Source organism: Tetrao urogallus, assembly GCF_951394365.1.
Source record: "Tetrao urogallus genome assembly, chromosome: 18".
NCBI lineage: Eukaryota > Metazoa > Chordata > Aves > Galliformes > Phasianidae > Tetrao > Tetrao urogallus.
Window position 1 is genome coordinate 6561552 of NC_136831.1, and position 27701 is coordinate 6589252.

At 52.3% G+C, this 27701-nt stretch overlaps 1 protein-coding gene across 1 annotated transcript; it reads right to left on the reverse strand.

Moving 5' to 3' along the window:
* Positions 1-2804: 2804 nt before the first annotated feature.
* Positions 2805-22828, reverse strand: MXRA7 (matrix remodeling associated 7; the record flags this gene model as incomplete). Its single annotated transcript, XM_079544161.1, has 4 exons — positions 2805-2919; positions 15600-15699; positions 17814-17874; positions 22349-22828. 4 exons carry the CDS (start codon positions 22826-22828, stop codon positions 2805-2807), a joined length of 756 nt encoding a protein of 251 aa, XP_079400287.1.
* Positions 22829-27701: the final 4873 nt, after the last annotated feature.

The following is a 27701-nucleotide window of genomic DNA, read 5'->3' on the forward strand; positions in this document are numbered from 1 at the left end:
GATCACACCGTGACTCACTCACTACACATCCCTACCTCAGTGCCTGCATTCCTGACCTACTTTGGGAATTAAGGCAGCGTTACAGACACGAGATTTTCAGCTTCAGAAAAAGGAGCATCTCACAGCTACTCCAAAGCTCCTGGCTGGGATCCACTACGTGGGTTTAATATGCAAAAGGTAACAGTAATTCACACTCTCGTGTTTTGTTCTGTTTCCTAGCAGAAAGCCATGCTCACACAAGGCTCTAGCACTTCATTTTCCTTACCCTCAGCAATCTTTACCAGCTGGTGCTGCTCCCGCAACGCACAAACTCACAGACTCCTCACAGCCACTGCGAGCTTCAGCCGGGGTTATTTCACTCTCCACGTGAGATTATATTGTCTAAAATAGGCTGTTACAGATAACATGCTTTTTGAGCTCTGTTCCCACCGTCCTTATAGGATTAAATGCAGCTATTACGGATTCTCGGACCGTGGATTTAATTCTTTTGTCAGACACATGGAACCTGGACACAGCACTTAAGAGAATGAAGGGATTTGGAGAGGGAAATTTCTTTTTTTCTTCTTTTTTTTTTTTTTTTTTTGTCTTTTTTAGTGCTAGGACAGCCTCAAAACTCGTCTGGAAACTCATTCGAACACGCAAAGCGGCGCCGCCATCTCATCATGCACCGCCCTAATAGCGCCGCCCGGCGCATGCGCGCCCGCCGCTCCGGAAAGACACTGCACTCCCAGCACGCATGCGCAGTAGGGCTGCGTCACACAGCGCGCATGCGCATTGCATGACAACGGCGGCGCGGACGCCTTTCCCGCGCTGCCCCTCCCGTGCCGTGGCGAGCTATGGGTGCCGCGCGGGGAGCGGGCGGTCGCCATGGCGACGAGGCCTGCTGCTGACCCGCCCCGCCTGCCACCTCTCCAGGTGGACGTGGCCTAGGGCCCTCGATAGACTTTGCCTTATTCCTCTCTGAAATACGGGCCTTGTCGATGACGGCTTTTACCGCTGTCCCGTCACCATCGTGGAGGCACCGCTCTTAGGAGACAGGATGGGTTGGTGGCAGCCACTCTTCCCTGTGTGGGGCGGGCACTGCGGGCACCATTTCATGATGAGGTGCTTGGGGAAGTGTTTTTCAGGCATATTCCTGTGCAGAGAAGGCTCACGTGTAAAAGAAGAAATATAAAAATACTCTGGAAATAAACTGTAGAGTCTACTAAGCAAAGTCTAAAAAGTCTTCCAAATCTGATTTCTCTTTTGCTTGCTTTCAAGAATAACCTTGGAAAAAAATCCCATTGCCCAGATGGAACGAAAGAGAATTCCCATATAGGAATTTCCTACCTTTCTTCCGTTTTACAGTTTGACAAAGGAAACTGTGGTTCCCACACACAGCAAGATGTTGGTCTGCTTGATTTTTCACTTTGTGAGACACCTTTGACCACGTGCTGAACACGAGAACACCCAGATATTTAGGTTAAGTCATGACTTGGCAGTAGAGCCAGCTTGATCGCATAATCAGCATGCCCTGGCTTATGTGAAAACAATTAGAAGATAAAATGATTCCTAGAAGTCAAAAAGCATACAGTGTTATGGAATGTACTGTAGTGGGAAACAGTGACCACATAATGTGGTTCTTGGTGCCATCAGGCTCTAAAGAATTGTACAAAATAAAGAAAACCTCATCCAAAGAGATCATTCCCTAAAATGAGGTCAGAAAACGTGTGAATAGTTACTAAAACCAAGACAATCCTTTCCAATAAAGTATTTAACAGGATTTCATGAGAGCTACACAAGAAGACAATCAGTTTAAATTAGGAATGCTGGCTGATTTACTCTGTCTAAACCGCCAAGGTTTGATCAAAACTGTTCAAAACACTTGATAGCTTCACAGAGATTTCCTAAGTACGTAGATTCTCACATCATTTTTGCATTACAAGAACACAATCTGAGTTGAACGCAATTGTCCTTGTAAAAATGCCAGCCACTTTTCTGCACTGCTTTCACCGGTGTCAAGAGGCGAAGAGATGTCTCTGCTCCCAGGATGCAGCCAGCTGCTGTTTTCACAGGCATGAAGCTGAGCTCAGCGGGGTCAGCCGGAACCATCTTGGATTTGTGTCAAAAAGCCAGTGTGAAGGAGGATGAAGTATTCCTTTCAAGGAGATGAGAATGGCAGCTCACATCTAATCTCAGCACTAATGCTTTGGCTATTTGTTTTCTAACTGTAGGATTGGAAGCCTCTCTGCCAAGAGAGGTTGTGCAGTCCCCATCTGTGGAGGTTTTCAAGACCCAACAGGATAAAGCCCTGAGTAACCTGGCCTAACCTCACAGCTGATGCTGCTTTGAGCAGGAGGTTGAACTACTGATCTCCTTACGTCCCTCCCAACCCATGTCCCTTCCAACCTGAATTACTCTATGCTATTCTTTCCATTCGTTTTAAATCTGCTCTTCTATCATCTTTGGCTTCCTTCAGCTATCAAAGCAATACATTACTAAGTTTGAAAGTTCATTCCTACAGAGCATGACCAGGAAGAAGTTACAAGTTTAACTAGATTATGTGACTGAGACATATGGCTCAGCCAGAGATAAAATCTCTACACGAGTCAAAAATACCATTACAGTTCTTCAAGAAAAAAATGATTAAAAGGGTGAAAAACTGCAAGTCTTAAGAAATACATATCACAGGCCTGTGTGCATTTGCAAAACAACCTGGAAATGCACAATAACTACTGAAACACATTTATAGCACTACAGTCTCCACAGTCCTGTGTAATAACGACCAAGATGACTTTTGGGCATCGTCTTCACTGGCTGTACAGTTATATATCATACAATTTAAGCTGCTCCTTCATGTCTCCTTCAGACATCTCTCCAAATGTGTCACTCTTTTCCTTCATGAGCCTGAAGATGGCAGCCAGCTGCTCTCTCTGAACCCTGTCAACAAGAAAAGGAGAAGTAGGAATAGCCAGTCCCCAGCAGGCGCTCTGAACAAGCTCACTAAATGAAACATGAAGCCAAACGTGGGTCATTTTACAAGCCCTGTTGACTGCAGGAAATCTGCCCATGCAAGATGAGAAAGGGATAGCCTCTGGTTCTGCATCCTTCACCCTCACAGCTATCTGATTATCTTGCATGCCTCTCTGCATTTCTTACGGAGATAAAACTGTCTGCTTTAGCACCAGCTTTGGAGGAGTACCTTAGGGCTTATCTGTGCTCACAGTTTCAGGATAACTCCACGTGTGGAAATCTGTAACATCACCACGTCCCAGTTCAGTGGGCTCTATAGCAAAAATGGAGTAAGCTTCATCAGCACAGCATCCTTTCATTCTGTAGTGAGAGCATGCAGATGCAGAGTAATTCAGGAATAGCTGTTAAGTTTTAAATTCATATCTTACTGTAAAACTAGAGACTAGACTGTGTTCCACTGTGGATGTGACTTTAATCAGCCACTGGAAGACAAGATCACAGGCTGGAATCTGCTTTGATTCAAGAGTTTGTCTGCCAGTGTCAAAAAGTGAGATGAACTCACTGTCCAGCAATGAGATGATTCCTCCGTGGGCAGAATCAGACCAGCAGAACATCTACCTCAGATTTCCAGTCCTAGAAGGTCCCACAGTTGATTGTTAATTTCCTGCTCCCCATAAAAGATCATACCCTGATTTTTGCCTTACCTGAAGCAGTTAACCATTGTTATACGTCCTGCAGCGCAATGATTGGTATCTGCCACAATGCTTTGTTCGAGGAATCTTTATAGGAGAGCTTATATTGTTCACATATTTACTGCTCATTGCTTAGAGATAGAGAAGGGAGGGCTGCACGAGGATATCACGTATTCTCAAATGCCTCCCAGATGCCTAATGAACGAACTGATGCAACTGCCTACAGTTTTAGGTCAAAATGAATATTGCAGGTCTGTGGAGTCAGAATTCAGCAACTCAGAGCACAGATTTGCTGCAATCCAATTTGCTGCTCTTCCCGTGTCTTTAGCATCACTAGACTTCCCCTCAGCTGGAAATATTGATTCTTGCTTTTATTTCTACAGTCACCCTGTCGAGTGTCCTTTGTCCCCATCACAGCCCGCTCTCCGCACAGGGCTTTAATACGCTGTAATTAATCCACTTAAATGGAGGCCATTGGTTAACCTGGGGTAGTCTTCCTGCAAGTCCTGCGTGGACAAGCTATTAGCTGTTTCCATAATAGGAGCAGTAAAAATACCAATTGACAAAATACCTATTGACAGGCAAAACCGGGACGCAACCCTTGCCTGAATGAAGAAAGCACAGCATTGACAGTGAGAAGCACGCACGCCAAGAATGAGTGGAAGGAGACAGTCAGGAATGAGCTGAGGAGCCCTCGCATCCCAGTTCCTATCAAGCTCTGTGTTTTCCCCTCTGGGCTCAGCCCCAGCAGGAGCAGAAGCAGCCAGCTGTCTTCCCAGCACCATCGCTGCAGGCAGGGCAGGAAGAAAGCGCATCCTGGCAAAAGGAAGTTCATTTGCCAATTACTTCCTATTACAATTAAAACGCAATTATCTTGAGGCCAAATGTATCCTGATGTTGGAACCTTTTGGTTATGAAAGCCCTAGCCAGAGCCTGTCCAGCACCTGGATTTGTCTATCCTTTGTGCATGTTTCTCTGCTCACATGAAACACTTCCAGCTGCCCTTTCCAGACCGGAGGAGGTGCAGCACAGTCGTCACTGATCAATATTTTATTTTAGATCACCACTGGGTACCAGAGGGCACATTTCCAGACTGATGTGGAGAAATCCAATACACGCCTTTGCCTCACGTGTTGGAAATGCGGGCCAGCTGCAAACGCTCTGCTCAGGTCTGCATCCATCACTTATTATCTCACAGACATTAACAGTACTGAAACCTTCAGCTGCTTAAGGCTCCATTTCCTTGTATTCTTGTCTCCAAAACTGAGATCGCTGACAATCCCCACTTATTTTTAAAACACAGCATCCATACATTCTGTCCATCCCCTCGACTTTAAATTTCACGACCATACATTTGAAAGCAGAAATAAAAAAGAGGTGTTACTGCTCTGCACTTCATAATCTACAACAAAGGGAGAGCGAAACAAAGATAAGGAGAGCAAAGAGCCTGAGAAAGAAGAGTGAGACATCAAAAACATGAAATTGATTTCAAAAAGGAGCTTCTGCTATCAAAGGCGACCTTGTAAAACAACTTTGTAGTGCTTCAGGTTCTATTTTCTTGGTGATTTCACATCAAAACTACCCCATTCACAAGTAGAATCGTTCTCTCTTCCCGTAACTGCTGTCCTCAAAGCTGCTTGGATTCAAGAAGTCAAAGAGGATTTTACTTATTGCTGACAAAATAGATTAATTAAGGATTTTTCAAAGCAGCCTAATTCTTCTTGATAGGGAATTGAATTTGCATACTTCACTCCCTCAGGCTCCTTTAGGCACTTCAGTCTCAAACTTTCACAATTAACTGGCGTTTTGGAGCAGTTAGATGTAGGTATGTTAAAGCAGATCTAAGCTTCAGGAGCTGCTGGGCATCTGGGTTGGCAGCAGCTGTAATCCCGGGCAAAGCTCTGCATTGGGAAAGATTGCTAATTGCTCCACACACAAACAAGGTCAGGATGCTACTGCAGCACGGAGCTGCTCCAGCAGAAACAAGGGAGAACCCAGGCTTTCACCACTGGCCTGACTTCGTTCCTGTTGGAGTCACTTCTAGGGTAAAAGGCACGAGAAAACAGAATGTACCTCTAACCTAAAGTCCAGATTTTCAACACAGATCTCTTGAGGAAAAAGTTACAAGCTGCTGGAGAAAGGGAGAGCAAGCACAAACCAAATAAACTATTCAAAGGTTTATTGGACCAAACAAAGGCAATTTTTACAGATTCAAGCCACTAGAATGACAGTCCTTCATATAAGAGCCACCATCAGATACAAAACAAACAAACAAAACAAAAGTAAAAAATACCCAGACAGCCACTTGAGTTGAAGAAATAGTTTGACTCGCTGCCACTAGCAAAAATCTGGACTCAGCTATAGACTTTGCTGGATGTACGTATTGCCATGTAACAAACACAATGTATATAAGGCATTCTTTGCATAGTTGGGTGCTTGGGACACAGAGTCAGCTAGCCAGCACCAAAGGGAGACAGCAGCTGTACTAGTGGGTGTTGAAGCAGAGGGTGTGCCTAAATTCGTATGCAAACCACTGAAGACGCTTGCAGTTGTTGGCTGGGAAGGGGCAGCCCAGCCTCTTCTAAGCTGAAGCCTCCTGCTGTTCTTTAAACGAGCCCTTTTATTAAGAATTTGCCAACCCCAGGCGCTGGAAAGGACAACTGTGTACAAGGTTTCAAGTATCGTCTGCATAGGAATTAAAAAGGAAAGAAAAAAAAATAAAAAAGAAAAAGCAGCCTGTTGGTTTTCTGATATGTTTGCAGCTTTAGCCAAGAGGCTGTTGTCCTGCAGTGAGAGAAGAATTGAAGGACGCGTTCCCAGCCAGCCTGGTGCTTCTGCAACATCGCCAGAGGACTTGGGCCCTCTTCTCACTCCAACAGACCACCTGGCTTTCATTCACAGCCTGCTGTGCCTGGAGCAGGCATGTGCACCTAGCCAAATCCATCCCCTGACGGAGCTGAGGAGAGGTGCTGAGATGTGGCTCCTGTGGACAAGCCACTGGGCTAGCAAGAAAAGAAGGCAATGGGATAGCAAGCGGGCAGAGAAATGGGGAGGGCGTCTCTTCCAGGACCCCCCTAATCTCATGCTGAGCTGTGGGAGCCCACAGTGCCATAGCTACCTCCTTGGGTCTCATCTCTTGGGAACAAAGCGGGGAAGCGTGAATCCAGATAACAACAGTCAAAGTGTGGTCTCCGAAGCCTTCACCACAAACTGAGCAGCTAAGCTATCAACCTTCATCACTCCTCCAGTCTTCCATCTACCTGCAAGATCAGCTCTTTGCTAAAATAACTACAGAAGTGAGATTTAAGTCAGCTAACATCTTCTCTCCCTTACTTTGATCCCACTTCGTACCTCCACCCTTTGGAATAAAGTAAAGTCACACAGTGTTTGAAATCAGTCAGTTCCCACTCCCCAGCAGCACAGAAGGATTTGGCTCTAAGAAGAAACAACTTGGTAGTCTGGTACAAGATCCAGGCCAGTCTGGGAGAAGAGCTACAGTTCACCCACCCCTCTAAAGAAACAACACTGACTTCGTGGCAGGGCTAATACATGGTGGTGAACAAAACTAATAGGCTCGCTGCAAATCTGGTATCCAATTTGGGTTCTGTTTGAAGGAGAGGGAGAAAGGTTAACGTAGGATATCCCAGCCCCCCCAAACACAACTCAAGTCACTCATTGGGCCCAGCCCCAGTCCATGGAGACACACAAGGATCTCCTTAAACTTGATACCACAGGAGTTTTTGAAGAACTCAACTTCAGAGCAAGAGGGATGCCAAGTTTTGAGGGCTTATGGATTCTCTTATGGGTGTGTTTGGTTGGTTTTGGTATTTCTCTCAAGCCTTTAAAGATGCCAAGGGATTTCTTTAGGAGGAGGCTAGGGACAACTTCATATAGTCTTCAGTTCTGCAAAGAGAAACAAGGAGAGAAGAGAAATATTTCAGTCATTTCACCCCTCAGGATGGTTTCATTATTATTCACATAAATGAGCAAGGGGATAACTCGGTATGAGTGGAGGAGAAGGCAAGCCAGCTTTCCCCTTCTGGGAAGAGTAAGTCACTGTTTGCAAACCACGTGCCTCAAAGGAGGAGGCACTTTTCCTCATCAACTGCAGCAGGATAGCTGAAACCCGGTCAAAGAAGTGTAAATCCTCTCATCTGGCATCAAACCTGAATTGCAGTCTCTTTCTGGCCTATGATGAGAGCTGAAGAAGTCCAGCTAACTGGAAACCTTCATCAGCTCCAGGGATTACTGCCTCAGTGTCCCATGCAGAGCTGTCTTGGGCTGCTCACACACTTGTCCAGCCCACATTCCTCCTGCCACCTGCAACCAGATGAGCCAGGATCCAGTTTCCTGGATGAATGGGTCAACCTTTCTATTGATCTGTCTGACCAAAGAAAGGAGGCAAAACCAACAGACTCTATAGACCACAGCGCTTCCCTCCTCTCCTAATACCTCAGGGAAGGAGGGTGAGATTATTAAATACATTTTATGGATGGAGACATCCAGGCACTCCCCAAGGTCTTGCAGCGTGTTAGCATGAATGCGGTCCCTCATTCCCAGCTTGAACCCTTCAGATGCTCTGCCCTGACTGCCCCAGCTGCTCTCGTGGAATGCTGTGATACACATGGACCACAGCCTAATTCCCCTGAATTCAGTAGGATTCACAGTGCCTAACACCTGAGTCTCATTCAGATGTCACCTGCTCCTGGCAGCTACAACATAAAGGCAAGTTGCAGCCTCATTTCTTCCTTATTCCTCTGCAAAAAGTTCAACTGTCTGCTGTTTTGTACAGACACCTCAGCAACCCGGATCTCAGATGGGAGACAAAGGCTGAAGCCTCACAAGGGCCCAGGGTTCCTCAGGCAGTGCTGGGGAAGCTCAGCAGCCAACCCATGATGGCAAAGAAAGAAAATTCTCCAGAGTGGATAATCACTCTGTGGGATTCGCAGCGCTGACCATCAGATCATCCTGCTCAAGCCACACAAGCATAATCAGATTTTACACATGAGGGCATAAGCTCATTGCCATGGGGGCCCAGAAGGAGAAGTTCCCTCCAGCGTGCCACAGTTGGAGTGGGGAGGGATGGAGGACATCAGGGAGAGTGGATGGGGCTCAGATGCATCCCCTCTGCAGGGATACTCACCTAAAGGACAGGGCCGGGCAGACAGTAGGGGTGAGATCTTAAACAAAACCTGGCCTTGATGGAGGGTATCTGTCAAAACCACAAATTCCCTATCAGCAAAACAGGGATACCCCTTTCTGCTCCTGGAGCAAGCTGGGAGAGGGATTAAAGAGCATGAGGCAGACTGTCATGGGAACATCAGGGCCATATAATTCCCTAGAATGAGAAGCTCCGACATTGCTGCCATGGAGCCTGAGAGATTTAATTATCTTAGGGTGAGCCATGAGCCACCACCTACCCTTGGGTCTTCCCTCCTTTCCATTTGACGTGGATGGTGAAATCAGCCTTACCAGCATTCCTTCCCCTGGCAGCATATGAATCAAGCCAGGTTATGGTCTTTTTTTAATGGATTATTTCTTCACATATAGATTATCCAAATTGCTCTGGCCCCAGTAAGGGCCAAGTCAATAAATCATAGTGTCGATCAACTGGATGTGGTTATATGCAAGGAGCAACCAGAAAATAAAGAGCTTAGACAAGGGCAGGTCATTGGTTGAAAATGGCTCAGGAGCTGAAGCTGGGAACACTGGAGCATGAGGTTGAACAAAGCCTGAGGTAACTGGTCTCTGCTGCTGAGGCAAAGAGAAGGACATTTTTATCCCTTCCTTTTTGTCCTGCTTGCAGTTCCTCTGCAATCTGAGATCAGCATCTCCAGCACAGGTGGAAACCAATGGTCTCCGATGGCCTCGGAAGCACTGCCCTACTCCAGCTCAGCAATGACATTGGCACTGGAGCATGGACTTCTTGTCTGAGAGAGCAGGCAGCATCCCAGCGCTAATGTCCCTCTTGCAGTCAAAATCCACAGCAGGAGGTCAGAAATCTCATCCCAACTGCCCATAGCTTTCCAGAGGGGCCTCGACACTCTCCAAGGAGAAGATCCCCAGACACCTTGCTCTAACCACCTCTGGGAATTGCTTGCAGCCATTTCAGGAAGAATTTCGTCTGGAAAGCTGATTTTCAGAAGCGTGGAGCATTCCCAGCTCCTTCCCCTAGCAGGTAAAGCAGGCACTCAGCTTCTCAAGAACATCAGTCCTCTGGTCTGAAGTGCTGGCAAGGAGGGCGCATACCTTCTGGCGTCAGGCTCTTCTCGCTCCAAGGCTATGATTCACCTTTGAGGCTCGAGAGCAGTGAGGAAAGGCCACGGGCACTGGGCCTGGCATTGGGAAACCAGGCTCCCCCAGGCATCTCCCTCCCATCTTACTACAGAGACTACAGTCTCATCACCATCGCTTCCTATGTCTCTACCCTTGCGGTAGATATCATCTCACTGCTGGCAGTGAGCATCACATCCAGGACCACAGTACTGCAGGAACAACACGAGGAAGGACTTATTAAATCCAAGCTTCCCCTTCAGTCCCAAAATTGTGGGCCAGCTTCAGTCAGTGGATAAAACATGGAGAGAGAACTTAACAGCAGGATATGGAGAGAGAGTGCTTTGAAAGAGAAGAGAGAGAGTGAGAGGTACCAAAGGGAGATTTTATCTGCACAGATCTGAAATTCCTCCAGTGGGACCAAACAGCCAGAAGGTGCATAGGACCTTGGGGATGCCTGTTGCTCCTCAGCACACCAAGGCGCAGCTGAGGCTGCAATTAGGAGCACAGTCCCAGCAGCTCAAGGACAAGGCTGGCAAGGCTGAGCTGCCCTTGCTCAGTGCCGTTTCAAGGCAGAAGCCTCCTACGCTTCCCAGCCGCAGCAGTGACAGCTGAAAAGGCCGCAGCACAGCCAGGAAGGCAGCTTGAGCTCTGCCAGCTCAGCTCAGCTCACCTCCTCCAGCTCTATGCTCACCCCTTTGCGATGCTCCTGAACCCGAGTCCGTGTTACAGAAGTGGAGAAAACAACAGATGGGCCAACCTATGCTTGCATGCCTGCCTTCCTGCAGCCCACGATGCCACAAGGGAGGCAGCCTGGGCTCCCAGAGAGTTAGCAGAGGGAACAGCAAGCTGCCCATGCAGCATGAGGTTAAGCAGAAGCAAATAGAGCCAAATTGTGAGCGCTGGGTGAGGGAGATGCAAAGCAGCCACAAGCTGGGACAATTCGGGACCTCAGCCAAAAGGAAAAACCCAGGAGCTCAAAGCAGAGTCTGAAACTTCATCCCACGGCAGGGCTGGGGACTCACAGCCTGCAGAGGAGTGTCTGGAAGGTTCCCCCCAAGGATGGGAGAGGAGAGGAAGGACTCTATTAGCCTCCCTTTTCCCTGTGTTTCCAAGGGAGGCATCCTGAGCTGCTCCGTGGGACTCATGACTCAAGCAGATGCTCTATAAATAGGGCCTGAGCTCAGCTCCACTGATTTCTCATAGACATTTTCCCTATGGAGAAGCATCACAGCCAGGGGAGTTTGGTGGGTCCCCCTGTACCCATGTGCCCCTTTCCTCCTAGGCTGTTCTGTGGCTGAAGGCAGCCTTCCCCACAGCCAGTGCCATCCCCATGGCTGGGGGCCGCAGTGAAGCAGTGCTCAGCCTGATCTAAACAGAACCCCACATTCACAGTGTTTGTAGCCCCCTGTTGCTACTTCTCCTCCCTCAGCCCAGGGCGACTATCGTGCTGCAGAAGATGAAGAGCAAACAAATAATAAAAATCCAAAGAAAGCCAAACTTACCAGCTTCCCTCATCCAAATGAAGTGCCATGCTGGACAGGAAAGGACAGCAAGCAAGCAAGCCAGGGCCATGTGATGGCAATGCAGGAGGTGGACAGGGACAGATGCAGAAAGAGAGCTCTCCTGAAATACAGCCTCCCCCAGCCCAGACCACCCCCTTTTTCTACAGGGCCAGCAGTGGACATATTCAAAACTGGTCAAAGTCCAACATCTAAATCCTAGCAGCTGCTTCCTGCCCTTGTGTTCTCAAGTCATCACTGCAAGCATTGTCTGGTTCAAAATGGCACTTCGGCACAGCTCTCCCTAAAGCCACAGCTGCATCCCCATTTGGTCTGGGATGTCTGGCAGAGCAAGATCAGCCCACTAACAGCCCTAGGACTGTACTTGTGCCCCATCCAGCCTGGACAGGCTGCACCACTCCAGTCCCACATCCCCATGTCTTCTCTCTGCCTTTCCCTGCAGATAAGGTCTGGCCATGCACCCTGCCTTGCTGAAACTCCAGGGTCCAAGCCTAGGTTTATTTAGCAGCTCGTAATTAAGAAGCACTCTGGACCCAGCTGTGGGCCAGCCAGCTTTCCACTGCCAACTGATCACCAAGAGAAGGGCAGTGGGTAGGATTTACAGCCATCCCATTCCCTTTGCTTGAACTCCAATTTGCAAGCAGTACCTTCTCAACCCACCCATGGCTGGCCGGGAGAGCCAGAGAATTAATCCTAGAAGGGCTGAGATGACTGTGGGAACCACGCTTACTAGCAAAGCAAACACAGCAGCCCTCCCTACCTTCTCCCCAGTCCTGTAGAGGTTGGACTGTGGTATCACCGAGCCATCCATCACACCTGCAAGCAGCAGGCTCTGAGCAGGTTGGGGCACTGAGTTTCACTCAGACATTGCTTTAAGGGACAGAGTGCTGTGAGGCTTTTCCAGCCCTGGAGGTGCCCTCATGTTTGCAGCTGGGCCCCTCAGGGTCAGAAACTTTGCTGTCCTGTTTCTCTTGCTTTCCCCTTCCCACTCCACTCCTGGCACTAATTTAGGTTATGCAAAACCACAAACATCTCATCCGAGTACACACGCAGAAAACACAGCCTCTGCCTATGCTGCAGCCCACACAGCAATGAGAAGCATCTTAGTGTCTCATTGCTGGCCAGGGAAGGTGACTGACTGGGAAGTGCAGCTGCAGCACCCAGAGCTTGGGGGACAGCTTCTGGTTTTCTACCTCTGCCTCTCCAGAAACCTCAGAAACAAGAGAAGACAAAGAGGAAAGAGCTTCCTATGGACTATCACGTGAGATCTGCTTTCCCTTCAGCCCGCACACCTACAGAAGAGTGGGAGGGACTCAGCATCACCAAGGCCAACCAGGACTTGCTGGGACCTGCTCTATCTTGTAGAAAGAGAGAACTGAAAACAAAAACCTACGGGAATTTCTCTCCTGGTTGTTTTCTTTTTTTACTAAAAATGCAGCCTTGTTGCAGCTGTCAGTGCTCACTGCACAAACCAACCAACCCACTAACAGCCCCATCCAGCCTGGACAGGCTGCACCACTCCAGTCCCACATCCCCACGCTTTGCACCATGGCAGCTGCAGTTGGCAATCGATGACCAAAAGCCTCAGGTGCAGAAGAGATGGATTTGGGAAATATGCAATGCTGGCTTGACTCAAGGCTGCATCCTTCCCCTGCTCCCTTCCTCTTCCTGCTCAGACTGCTTTTCTCCCCCAGAGGAACAAACACTACGTGCTTCTGTTCTCCATGTGCTGGTAACCCACCAGGTGTGCAGTGCCACCAGCCAAGCAGATGTGTTTGCCACCAAGAGTGACCATCCTTCCCTCCTGAGAAGTCCTGCTATTTTTTAAGACTGAAGTAATCAAAAAGCAGGAAGTTGCATCACTCCATGAAGGTCACATTCCTTCCCTTTTGAGTCCAGATTTAGCGCCAGTTTGAAGCTGCAAGATTCGAGTGAATAGCAGGCAAGGCAACCACAGCTTCAGGAGCGATGCAGAGTATGAGCAGAAGTGGGTTTTTGTTTAAACAACCCTTCCTACTGCATGTCTCTCCTCTCCTACTGTCTATGGGTTTTCCTGTAAAAGGAATGATCTCAGTAGCATTTCCAAAATCAGGTGTCCCCAAATGAAGGGCTCCTGATGACAGACCACAACAGGCAGTCCCAACTGGGAGCCTTGCATTCTGCATGTTGCTTCCAAGCTGCTTCCTACAGGTGCCTGCTGGCCCATGGGGGTCAACTGAAGGGTCAGCAGCAGGCTGAGCCCCCACCTCCAGCTACGTGCCCTAGGGCTAACCACCAGCTCACTGCCCTCATTTTCCAAGTCAGGAAATAAAAGCATTCATGGGATGTCTGAGCTGAGGAACCATATGGAAGAGCTGAGCAGCTGGACATGAGAACCCTCCATTCCAGGTCCCTTTGGAGTGCTCGTGGAAGTGAGATGGAGCAGGGGGAGCAGACTCATTAATCTGTTATGGGGAGGGAAGGGAGGTGGGAGAGATGGCTCAGAAATAAACCCTCCTCCCCCCAGAATAAAACCCAAAAGAATAAAAAAAAAAAACCAAAACACCACAGCAAAACCACCAAAACACATTAGCAGATGTTATCCATGGTAACACTACTTCTAAGAAACGGCGCATCCTTACCAAACAGATTTGCAAGAATGTTTGTGGCCGAGGACCTAAGGTACTTGCTACAGAGATGTGAGATCAGAGGTCAGCTCAATCCTGCAACATAAAGGTGGCAAACCTGGGTCACAGCGGGTCGGCAGCGGTCAGAGTGCAGAACGCATGGAACCAGGGAGAGGGACGGGGCTCGGAGGGACCAGGCTGAGCTGCTGCCCTCTGCTCACCTGGACCCACACACCACCCTGAAATGAGAAGCTGCTGATGGCACAGGGAAGAAAATAAGGCAGCGACACAGCAGGACGAAAGTAAAACATAAAAACAAAATTCATAAAGCTGCCGTAAGGAAATGAACAACACAAACAGAGAGGAGAGACAGCAGAAGGGAGCAGTAGGAAAACGCGCTGCCAATGGCCCTCAGTGTGCGAGCTGCTGAGAGCTTCCAAGGCGGCCTCAGTGCCATCTGCCAGCCCTGGGGGCACAGCCCTGCCCTGGGACGTGAGCACTGATACCCATCCTTCAGTCCAGAGTACAAAACCTTGGCTGGGGATGCAGCGAGAGCGACGTCCCCTCACCGCACCCACAGGATGCCCAGTGGCTTTTGTTGCCACGAAGGAGCCAGCCCTGCAGGTCTCCGGTTCGAACCCTCACGCAGTGATTGCTCAGCTGGCTGCTGGAGCTGCAGAGGGTTTAAATGTACCTTTTGCAGTGGATTTTGTACCGGTGCTTAGCAGGATCCCCCAAAACAATTCCCATTGAGCCCTGTGGGTTAGGATTTCATTCACATTCACTGTTCATTCCACCATCCCCTCCCCACGTGAAAGCAGTGATGCCAACAGACCTGGCAAGTGTTGTACAGGCTGCATGCTCCAGGCATGATAAAGACATAATGGGAAGAAAGCAAATATTTTCCTGATGCCAGCAATGCAGGGTCAGCCCAGAAGCAGCCAGAGCTGGCTTGCATGGCTGAGACCAGAGCGTGCAGCCCAAGCAGAGCGCTGCTCCTAGCAGTGCTGCACAGCAGTGAACCCTGAGACCTGTGGGCAGAAAGGGAAGGCATCCCTTGGTGTGCAAGTGGGGCTAACATGAAGGGAAATGGTGCAGGATCAGCATGTTTAGGGCAGCCTGCATGGAGAGCTAGGGCCCACAGCCCTTCCTTGGGGATGACAAGGGAGGGACCAGCATCTCCTCAGCATGCTGTGGGCCACACTGGGATACGGAGCTCCAAAGCTCCACATTCACTCCCTTTGCTCCAGTATTTCAGAGCTGTACCCAAACCCTCAGGCAATTGACAGGGCAAAGGGAGGGGAAGGGGCAGTCAGAGCCTCAACAGATGGAAATCAACGTGGTGCCAATGGGTCCGTGGATATACACCAACTTGCACAGGTGAGACATCAGGTCTGAGCATCCAGAGGAGCTTGCCCAGCTGCAGTGAATCACTGTGGCCCTATATCTCCTCGATCCATGTGATTGTATTTGTGATGGTGTGAGATCTTGCTTCAAGAAACTGCCAACCAGATGGACTCAGGTGAGAAGGGAAAAAAGGAAACTCAGCATACCTTTGTTCTTCCTCAAGCTCTTCTTTGGTCATCATTGACTTGTACTGGTTTCCCCTCAGCTTTCCAGGACTGTACTTAAAAGAGAACGTCTCATCTGCAGCTGGGGAGGGCAGGACAGAGGAGAGCAGGAGATGGTGTGAGACAGAAAGCGCCTGAGAGGGACATCAGCATCCACAGGCTCGAGCTGCACGCCCAGCCCTGCTCCCATGCATTCACCCATGAGACTTCCACCATCGGTTCCAGAGCCTCAGGAAACCCTGAGGTATCTCTCCCCTCCTCTCCCCAGGGGCCCCTTTCCAGATCTCCCCATCTCAGCCTCGGGCTAATTAGTGCCAGAGCTCACGGATCTCGAAGCAAAGCTGATCCTTTTCCAATCGGATTTTATTAGAGCTCCGTTTGCTTTTAGAAACCTCTCCCCTTCCTTATCTTCCCAGAGACAACAGAGAACAGCAGCGGTGGGGGCGACCCAAAGGGCGGCCCTGAGGGCTCACGGAGCCGCGCTTATCTGCAGCTGCTGATCCACAGACCTTTATCTCCCAAGGACTGTGGGATGGGGCTGCCTCGTGTCAGCTGCTCAGCACAGCTGCACCCACAGAACCATCTGCTGTCCTCACAGAGCCCCGGGGCTCCTTCCGAGGAGTCCAACAAACAGAAGATGCTGTGGCCCTGTATCTCTCCCCTCCAGGAGAAGCCTGACTGCCTGTGCATCTCCAGGACGCTGCATGTTACCCTCAAACCCACCATCCTGGGTGATACCTCCAGGCACCAACGAGACCCCATAAAAGTGGTCACGAAAGCATATGGAAAGAAAATCAGCTGCTGCTGCTGCTTTGGGAGATACTGGGAGGGAAAGAACAGAAAGAGAGGGTGTAACATCCTGTTCCTTGCCCTGGTGCAGCCCAGGAGTTATTTTATTACCTTCGTACAGCTCGCCTGATTTCAAGGACAATTAAAATCACTTCCCCCACATGGTTCTCTGCCAAATTGAGATTTTGCCTGTTCAAAAAAGGCAGTTTAATCGCTGCTCCACCAGAAAGGAACAAGCGGCAGGGAGGAGAGGTGGCCACCTATCTCACTGCCCACGTGTTGTGGCTTTGGAAACCGCTGGATGTTTTCTGAGCTCAGGAACTTTCTTTGCAGACTGAAAACAAACTTCAGGAAGCACAGAGCAGGGAGGCAGGGCTTTCACGTGGCCGGCTGCAGGGCGAAGATGTGACCTACTTACCAGGAGCCTGGCCAGGAGCATATGAAAGAAAATATTTATTTTTCATCTCTTCTCTTGCATTGCATTGCAAGCGCTGGCAGTGCGTGAGCTGGGTGAGAGCTCTGCGAGCTCAGCAGCTGCCTCCTGCCTCCCATCTCCCAAAGTGGGGCTGAGCTGCTCTCGTGCACCGTGGGCTCGTGGGGATGCTGAGCTAGCCGTGAGCCGTGCCCGACTCCATGTGAGCTGCCCCAAAATAGCCATGAACCAAAAAGGGCAAACCTTGGCACAGCACCATCACCATCATCCTTTGGGCAGCAGACGCCCATCGTTCATCCAACCAGATCTACCAGCCCCAATAACACCCCTGATGCTGCACGGAAGCCCAGCAGGATGGAACACACACACGTGTCTTTGTGGAACCCTGTCCCCTACAGAGGGAAGGCGCTTCTCCCACCTCGCATGATTAAAATTTGATTCCCTGTGGCATTAGGGTAATCCTCCTGAGCCTGGGGATTGCCATGCTGTGCCTTACCCGGGTTGGGAGGAAAGTGGGGCAGAGCAGGAGGAGCACCAGCACAGAGGGGATGTGGGCACAGCCCCACTGACACACTGCTGCTTGATGGGCCACCTGCTTTGTTTTCTCTGAGCACAGCCACTCCAGTGAGGCAATTCATCATTTTCCAATCAACTAATTGAGTAATTAGTTAAATGTGGCTCTGCCTAAAGACTCCAGAGATGTGCCTCGAGGGGAGGAAGGAGCTTTTGGGGTGCTGCTCCAAGGGATTGAGCTGTTTGTCTGCTCCCAGGTATTTAGTAACAGTGACAGCCCAAGGGCAGGGGCCCTTCTGCTGTGTGTGGATCCCCAGTAGCTGCTTCTCCCTCCATGTCCCTTCATTTTGGGATGTTGGGTCCTTCTCCCCTGCACTGCTCAGAGATGGGGGACCATCCCCAGGCACTGGGGCTCAGCTTTTCAGACCATCCCCGTGGGGCACTGCCTTTCTGGCACTCACCATCATCATCCTCCGTCTCTTTCACCATCAGCTTCTCACTGTCTGAGTCTGGATCTTCCTCCTGCAGAGGGAAAAGACAGAGATCATGGAGATCCATGATGACATGGAGAGCCATGATCAGAAGGTGCTGTTCTACATCACCTATGAGAGCCCTCAAAATTGGGTACTGCTTCCCTGCCCCATTCTGAGAAGAGGGGAAAGGGATGCTTTGCTAACAAGCAACGTTCATTAGTCTGCTTCCTTCTCACTGCCTAGCAGTGTCATGAGAACTGCCCTCTCCCCATGCCCACAGGGCTGCCATTACAGTCATTTCCTCCCTTGGGCCCTCAAGCACCAAAAATAGCCCCAGGAGCAGGGAGGGAGGCTTGGAGCTGGGTCTGGGGCATGGAGGGGCCCAGCAAGAGGAGCATCCATCCCACACAGACACGGGCAAGCAAAGCTGCCCCCAGCAGGAGCCATCTCAGCTCAGGATGCACAGGGAGGAATCAAACAGCACGGAGTTTTAACACAAACCAAGCCTGGAAGTTTTGGGGTTGCCTCCCACGAGTCGCAGCAAGCTTTATCAAGGCCGGATTCCTTGCAGATGGAACGTGGGGAGGGAGAGAACAGCTCCAGCCCTGGAGATAAGGCTGGGACACAGGCAGTGCCCACACACGTGCCTTCCTCCCTGTGTGATGCAGACAGGAGGGGAACCAGCACGGACCCCACACTGGGTTTGCAGCGGTGGCTTCATATCCACCACTAAGCGTGGTACTGCTCAGACCCAGCTTGCTTTGTCATCGGTGAGGAATGCGCATTATTCACAGCCCCTTGGCTTCTCCTCACCACCCAGCTCCCCAGGAGGACACGTGGCTGACACCCCAGCAACCATCGCTATTTTGAGCCACGCTTCCAAACATGGGCACTCACTGCTGACACCTGGGCAGCCCGGGGCCAGCAGAGCAGCACCCAACAGAGAGGATACTCAGCCCTGGCCCTGGGGGGTGCTGAAAGAGAACTGTTCCTGCTCCAACCCACTGGAAGAAACGTTTGATGGGAGCAGAGGGGGAGCAGGCTGGGCTGCCAGGCCAGCAGGCGATTGCTATGTGCTGTGGACACAGTGGGGAGCTCTGCTCGTGGCAACTGCTTGCTCACTACAGCACAGCATTTTTCTGCTCAGAGGCAGATGCCAGCAGCTCCCTTCCCCCCGCGCTGCAGCCCTGCCTTCCACAGCCCTGTCCTTCTGTCTGCCTGGTCGGGAGCAGCTCCCACAGGCAGCCCATGGGATGCGTACTGGAATGAGCCAGGCGCTGCTCCTGGCCATGGGTGCAAGTCCAAAGAGCACATTTGCACCCTGAACACACAGACAGAGTCTAGAAAAGCCCCGCCAAGACCCAGGACAGCACTGCTGGCAGCCTTTGCCCCACGGCCACTGCCAGATCAGTGGTACCACAGTCACACGAGGATGCGGTGATGCTGAACCACAGTGCTGCAGAGCAGGGGAAGGCACAGCAGCAGCCCTGGGGATGCTGATGCAGCAGTCGGGCTGCCAGGATGGAGAGCAGTTTCTGCAGAGCTGACACTGCGTGGCACAACCAGCACATGGGTGGGACAGGCACCCCCAGCAGGAGCTGCCAGGAGCTCCCATAAGCAACGCCACCAAATCACAGCCCCCCCAAACCCAGCGCAGGGTTAAAATCCCCCAAGTCATTACCTTAAATAACAATGCGGCAATACAGCTGTCTTGGCTTTTGGCAGACCTTGGCTGTAGCACTGAAGCATTTGTTAGCTCATCAGAAATGTGCTTTGCCCTTTAGCTTCCATGGCCAGCGAGCAAACGCCCACGTGTGAGCCTGACTTGGGCAGTGCAGGCTGCAGACAAAAGCAGCAGCGAGGATGAGACCCCATGGGAGGTTTGGGGCACTGAGCAGTAACAGAGTGCTCCCCAAAAGCCCCACTCATGGCTTTCCCAGCCTATGAGCCCTCTTCCAGCCCTAAAGCATCTCCCAGGTGGGAAAGCCTCCTCTCTGTCATAGGGCAATATAGGCTGGGCTCCCCATCACCCTGTTTTCAGCTCATTTATGGCCAACCAGAGGCAGTTCCTCCCTCCCCACAGCAGGTTTCCCTCCTCTAAAGGGACGCAAGGAGGGGCTGCTGGGCCCCCACCCCTTCTGCTGTCCCGTGGGCATGATGGGGACAAGCAGAGCCCCTAATCCATTCCAACTGCAGGGAAATGGGAAGGCCCTGGGCTGCAAAGAGGGGGGGAGAAAATTACCCTGGAAGCTCCCAGCCCCACGTTGCCATTTATGGCTGCGCCTTCTGATCCAAGCCTGATGCAAGAGTTTGCAAGAGGAAGGCAGCGGGGAGCCAGACAGAAAAAGAGAAGCCAGGAGGGAAAGGGGAAGGAAAAAGCCTTTAAAAAGGGGGGAAAAGGAAGCTGATGGGCAGAGTTTGGCAGAGCAGCAGCCCTTGGGTAAGGCAGAAGAGCTAGTGGGAGATTTGGGGATTTCTGCTCCTTTCTGGCAGGACCCACGCTGAGCTGCCACAGCTCCCACCCAGCAGCTTCTCATTAGGGCAGCAGCATCCATCACGTAACGAGCTCCGACAGCGACAAACTAATTAATTTTTTTTGTCAGTGATGGGAACCAGCAGACACAGGAGAATCACCACCAGAACCCAATGGGAATGAGGATCTCCTTCCCCTGATTCCCCCTCTTTCAGCCCTGCCCAGCACACGGAGAATCACCTTGCCCACCAGGGCAGGACAGGGACCTTGCAGGACAGAGGCAGGGACCGGAGCATAAAGGCAGCAGGAGGGAACACAGACAGCAGGGTGATGCACTGAGCACACCGACGCTGCTTCATCCATCAGCACTTGCTTCAGTGCTTAATGGCTGCAGAGAATCTGAAGCAGCACATGCTGAGCAGACAGCAGGGAAAAGGAGAAAGGTCTCGGAGTGCTGAGCACAGCCCACTGCTGTCTGATGCACTGGGTCTGCCGAAAAGCTCCAAGCCTCCAGCAGCACGATGCTGGTCTGAGCCTCTGCTGAGTCACATCAAGGGACTGCAGCCCTCAGCCACGAGTAGGGCAGGGCTCATTTCCAGCCTGTGCAGCTCTCACTGCTTCGACCAAACTCCTTCCCATCCACACCTGTTAACAACTGCTTGGTGCCAGAGCAGCTCACCCTGCCCTGCTGCTGGGAATCACTTCCCAAGGAAGCAAAACCTTGTCCTGTATCGTAGAATCACTGAGGTTGGAAAAAAAATCATTGAGTCCAACCATCAGCCCACCACCATCTGTGCTTTGCTGTGTGAGGCACAACCTGCACTGAGCACAGTGTCCTCCAGGCCGTGGGCACCCTGGGCTGTGCTCACTGGGGCACCCAAAGGGGAGAGGCACATCCCATCCAGACGGTCACCTTTGGGCAGACAGAACTGCAGTGCCACGTTCCTGAAGGAGGAGTAGGTTGCAGTGGTGTCTGCTCAGGAAAATGCGACTGAAGAGCAGCCAGGAGAGAGGAGAAACATTCCCAACTCGTGTTAAAGAGTCGACAGAGAAAGCGCACGTCCTGGGTGCTGCTGAGCGATCCCAGCTGGGATACAGCCAGCGAACGGCAGTCCTGGGGCTCCCCAGCCCTGCAGAGCACTGAGAAATCCCACAAGTCATCCCAGAGATGGACAGATGTCCCCAGCGCTTTCGGAAGGCTGTGACGATGGGGGTCTGCTTGAGAGCCATCCCCGTAGCCAAGGGATGGTGCTGGGACTCAGGGAAAGAAATGGGAGATGAAGGAGGTGGGAGGAGGGTGAGGTCCCAGCACGCAGGGCCGGGCACTGCCCTGATGATCACCACGGGACACAGAAGTGCCAACGCACTGCGCCTCGCCCGCTGCGCCAGGTGAGTCAGTAGCGATGCCTTCCAAGACAACGGCTGTCTGTCCGTCCGTCTGCACACTGCCCAGCAGCCTGGATGCAGTCACCAAGGATTAGCAATGCTGCTAATAATAGCCAGCAGGCAGCCAGGCCCCAGGCTGCGCTCCCCAGCTCAAACACGTCTGCATGCCCTGCATCCCTCTGGGTTCCCCGGTCACCCTGTTGCCTGCATCCCTCGCTGGTACAAGGGGCGGCCCCAGGAGAAGCACAGTCAGTTTGAGCCCCTCGAGGGTCCCCAGGCCCACGGCACAGAGCATCAACGCAGAGCTCACAGAAGCCAGCAGGGCAAACTCCTTCCATGGCCGCTGGGTCACCCTTTTATTTTTAAACAAGATCCGGAGCTGGAGGAGGATTTACCAGGCAGCCCCCCCCAGTGCAAGCACGGGTCAGAGCTCAGGGTGGGAGGCCAGTAGGGTGCTGGGGGGGGACACAAGGGGGAGACCTCCCTGGGGCTGCAAGGACAGCAGTTGGGGCATCCTCATGCTGCAGGGGGACGATTTGCTGCAACCCACAAAAAAAGAGGGGACAGAAAGAGCGCACACCCCCAGCACCTGGAGCAGCTGCTGGGAAAAGGACTGCAGCCCCCCACGCGAAATTCGCCTTCCCTCAAGCCTCCCTCCCCTTACCTTGCTCTCTTCCTCCTCCTCTTCCTCCTGCTGCTGCTGCTCCCGGTGTTCGGCGGCGGCCGGCGGGTGGGGGATGCTCTCGGGGCTCCGCTCGGCCGCAGATTTCTGCTCGGCCGCGGATTTCTGCTCGGCCGCGGATTTCTGCTCGGCCACCGCCGCCTCCTTCTCCTTCTCTTCCTTCTCCTCCTCCTTCTCCTTCTCCTCGCCGCCCGCCCCGACCTCCTCCACCGGCACCCGGCTCCCTTCTACCCCCGGCCCCTCGGCCGCTCCCTGCGGCTCCGCTTCGCCCCCGGCGGCCGAGCTCGGCTCCTCTCTACCCGGCTCCGCTTTGCCCGGCTCCGCTTTGCCCGGCTCTGGCTGCCGCTCCGCCGCCCGCTGCCCCTCGCCTCCCCGCAGCTTCACAAAGACCGAGGCGAGGACGATGGCCAGGACGGTGAAGAGCAGCGGGACGGCCAGGTACAGATCCACGGTCACGTCCATGCTGCCGGAGCCCGAGTGCGCGGCCACCCGCTCGGCCTGCGGCGGGGCTGGGCAGGCTCTCAGCAGCCTTCACCCGGCGTCATCTCCCTCGGCCCTGCCCACAGCCCCGGCCCCATCCCCTCCCCGCCCAGCCCCGAGGATGGGGGGGAAACACGGCTCCGGGCAGGACGGGCTCTTCGAGGACAGCGTGGAGGCCCAGATGGGCTCCGTGCGATGCTCAGCGAACGCTCAGCCCTTGGTGGGAGCTGGCACCGCACGGCAGGACGTCCCCAGCGAGAAACATCAACGTCAAACCCCAGGAGCTGGGGGTGGTACCCACGATGGCAGGGCGGTAGCCATGGGAACCAGGTGATACTCAGGAGCTGCAGGTGGTACCCGGATAGCCAGCTGCTAACGATGGCAACCAGGTGACACCCACATCAAACCCCGAGCATCACTCCTCCGCCTGCCCCAAGAGCTGCAGGAGAAACATAGCATAACCAAGCCATAACCCTGCTGACCAGGCGATGTCCACAGCACGGGGGTGACATCCCTGCTTTGGGTGCACAGCGATGGATGACACAAACTGCTGTCACTGCCATCAGGGTGCTGAGGGTATTTGGGTTACAGGAGCCTCCCCACAGCACAGCGAGGTGCACCGAGGGACTGCAAATAGCAACGCCCAAAGACTGGGCTGCTCGGAGCCAGCACAAGCCCTGCCAGGGGCTGCGGCCCGGCTCTGCCACCGAGGACTTCCTGCCCCTCGGGGGGATGAACCACCGCTCTACAAAGCGCGCTGGAATCACAAGGTTTAAGCTGTGCACAAGTAAAGGCAGCGCTGACCTCCCTGCGCTGCACAGCGGGAGCAGACATGGGAAGCCCACAGAGCTTCCTCCGGGGAAAAGGCTTCGGGGAATCCTGTGGGAGCGGAATATTTGTATTGAGCGGCTGAAAACAGAAGAAAAACGGATTAAATCCCCGGGGGGGGGGGGGGGGGGGGGAGAGAGAGGAAGGAAGCGGAGCCATCCCCGATCCTCACTGCCATTTATCGTTATCGCTAATCCTATCAAGCGGCTGCTTGCGTGCGGATCGTTGTATTCTTAGTAACGACCCGTCACGGTGCTGATCTTCCCCTCTGTGTTTTGTGGGCTCTGAGCATCCGAGCAGCCCCGGGCAGCTGCTCCTTCCCAAGCGCGTTCTTAAGCTCAAACTTCCACGCACGTTTGACTCGTCAGATGCAGGTGACGCAAAGGCGGCAGCATCCCTGCCCCGTGCTGAGGAGCATCAATAGGAGCAGAGCAAAAAGCTCCGCGCAAAGGCGTTGCGGCAGGGCGGGTGCCGGTTCTGGAAGCACCGCCGACCACGGCATCCACTTTCCTTTACCAGCAGCGCGTCTCTACAGCCGTAGCCGTGCAGGAGCGCGGCGGCGGGGTTTTGCGATAAGGCAGAGCCGGGACCGCGCTGCCCTCTGCCGGTCGGAGCCCCGCACGGCTGTGCCGGCACAAAGGCCGCTTTGACGCAGCGCTCCGAGGGGGAGGAGAGGACAGAGGGGGCAGCTGCAGAGCTCGGCCGACAAAGGAGGATTGAGGGAGCGGCGATCACGGCACGGGCAGCATCGCCCATCCGCCGCGACGGGCCGAGCACGAGGGGCAGCTCGGCAGGAGGGCCGGGGAAGCGTTTCGACCTACGACGCGTTTCTGTCAGCTCTGCTCCTTTACCTGCAGCCGTTGGTTGCAGCCAATCTCAGCGCGCAGCCCCACGGCATCCCACCGTACTGCAAGGAAGGCGTGGATCTTCGGAAGGTGACTAAAAGTAGTTCAAAAAGTGACTAAGAAACAAAAGAGTGCAAAATAATTGATTTTATTTCAAATAAAAAGCAAAACCACAATCATCCAAACGAGACAGTTAAGAGTATCCCAGCTCTGCTGGACGGGCCGTAAAAGCAGCTGATGGCAGAGGCAGGGCTGGGGGCTCAGGCAGGCTGCTGAACAGATCAGTTTGCTCCTTCCTTCCCTCCTTTGCAAGAGGAATGCAAGAGGAATTCCTGTTGCAATGTTTGTTTCCATTAGATTAGCACACACGGCCATCTCAGCTGATTCAGACAGCAGCCTTGCTTTCCACCCCACAACGGCTGGGGATTGGAGGAGGAAAAGGCTCTGGGTTTCTTATGAAAGAAGCTGCTGTCTTCCTTCCAAGCATGTAACTGAGAAGACAACGCAGAGCCAGCCCACCCAAGCTGCAGAGGGGAGGAAGGTTTGTGTGCCAGCGCCTCCTCAGCATCACCTGAACCCAAGCACTGTGCAGCAGCAGTGCTGAGCCGTGTGCTGCACTTCTGAAGGGGCATTAATTTACTCTTGAACCCCCAGAGCAAACAAGCCTGCGCTGGGGAGCAGAGCTCACGGCTCCCTTCCCTTTGGCAGGGCAGGCACAACACCAGGAAGCCCGGCCCAAACCAGCACGCAGCTGCCAGCAGCCCCAATGGAGCAGGCTGAGCACGGGGCTGAGCAGAGCAGTGCTGCTGTGGGGCAACGAGGGGCTGGCTGGATCTGCTACATCCATGGCTCTACAGTAGGCAGAAGCAGTGGGGTTAGGAAGAACATCAACGCTGCAAGGAGCACAAGTGTGGAGAAGCGAGAGCACAGCCGTGCTCCCCAGCCAGCCTCCCACACGCACGGATCCAGGCACGAGGAGCAGCTTCAACGCTGTGCTCTGGCATGGAAGGCGCTGGGGAACATCCCCTTCTTGCTGTAAGGCCAACGCCCTGATCACAGTTAACTTACCCACTTCATTTCTTATTATTTTTAAATCCTCATCTAGCAAAATAGCAGAACCTCCTGCTTAGAGCAAGTGACAAAATGCCAAATGTTCAATTCTGGTCAGACAAAAAGCCTCATTCTGCCTCCATTTATGTACCACGCAGCAATTCTGGAAGGGCCACTGGAGCAAACCATGTGGCCAAAAGTGCTGCACGACATCCCAAATGTTTTCTGCTAGGAAGAGCTAACGCCTGGTTTAGGAAGCCTCAGCTTGTTCAGTATTGCTGGAAAACTCATAGGAGAAGGAAGTCAGAGCATCTTGTACAGTAATCACATTTCAGCCTCACAACACCCCTGTGAGGTAGGTATTGCCCCTTAACAAAGACAGAAACTCACCAACTCAGTTGAGGCAAGAGCCTGTAAAGGAAGAACCAGAGATCCCAGCAGTCCCAGTTCCCAGGCAGCACACACAGCTTTGCTTCCCATCCCGCAGAGCTGGCGGTGCTGGGGTTCATTCCAAACACTGCCTTTCTGTAAGGGACCTTCAACAAACACAGCCTCTGAGCAGAAACTGCTTCATTTCACCCCATGAAGAGTTCGCAGGCACAAAGGAATAGAATGCTCTGCGCTTCGGATCTTCCCTGCTGTGCTTCTGGTGGAGCAGCGCTCGGCCTGTGCTGCAAGCCTTCAAGATGGCAAAGCTGATCTCTGCATGCCAAACACAACAGCGAGCTACAGCACCTTCCATACACAGCAACTGCAGCACCAAGGAGGGCAGGCAGCCTCCTCAAACACAGCACACTCCTGTCTCTCCATTCCTCCAAAGGCAGCAGCTCTCTCTACCTGCTCTCTCTGAGGACTACATGGGTTGTGCAGACTCGTGGCTGTTCAACTGAGCAGGAAATAAAAGGCAACCCTGGGCAGAAATGCTACTGGTTTGGGAAGTTTGCTTCAAAGTGAAGTAATCTGGAATAATCTGCAGTGCCCTACAGGGCAGGCATGTCCACGTGCACTTATGTCTGTGACTAGAAGAAATGCAGGGGTCTGGACAGCTAACACCAACACCAACAGTACACCAACAAAGCTTCTCTCCCTCCTCACCAACACACTGCTCCTACATGAACTGACTGGTGCTGGAATTTCAGAAGCTGAGCTCCTGCCAAATGGAGTTTGGGCTCCCTTGCACAACAGGACCCAGCCCGATCTCCAAGAAGGGAGAGAGTGTTTAAACAGGAAAGAGACAGGGTTAAAATAAATAAAATCCAACATTCCGGCTGCCATCAAACCCTGCAGATACAACAATTAAGGCTGCCAGTCTGCTTTTTAATTCAGCCACCAGTTCTGGGCATCAATGCAGGATCAGTACATGCACGTCACTTTTGCTTTCAACCTCCCTCTCTCAAAGAATGGCTGATGTGAGATGTAAATATACAATAACACCACCTCCTGGGCCTCAGGAGAGCACTCAAGGAAGCATCCCAACACAGCCAGCTCCTGGCTGCACTGTGCAGGTAGAAAGGATCTCTTCCTCTCAGCACATCTCCAGCAAGACAGACCTCTTTGCTGACACTACCAGCAAAAGCCCCTGTGAAAGGAACAGCAGATCCAACAAATCCCTTGGGGATGAGAGCTCTACCTGCCGTGATACAGACGCACCTACACAGACTAAAAACATCACATTTCATTTGTATAAAGCATCACACAACAATACCCCCCCCTCCCACTCCTTTAAAATTGGCACTGTACGTTTCTGAAGCCATAGCCTCAAAGAAAAGCCATTTACACACGTGAACCACACCGGCCCAAACAAGTCCACGGCACCAGAACTGCTCAGTATTTAAAGCCCAGCAACTGTTGTTGCTATGTAAGAGTCAGATTTTGTCAGTTGTTGCCCGGTGCTGAACATCACACCTACACCTAAAGGAGTGTCATTACTGGCAAATGCTGACTTTTCCCCCCACGTTTTTTGCTGTGCAAGAAACTCCAGGATTCTCCGGCTCCATCGAGATTCCTATGGCAAGGTGCTAGTGCATCTGTCACTGCACAGAGCAAAGGTAAATGGATCGTGGCTGGTTAAAAGGATGCACTTCAGACGTGTACGTGTGGATTAAGAGCACAAAAGATGCTTCAGGTGGGCA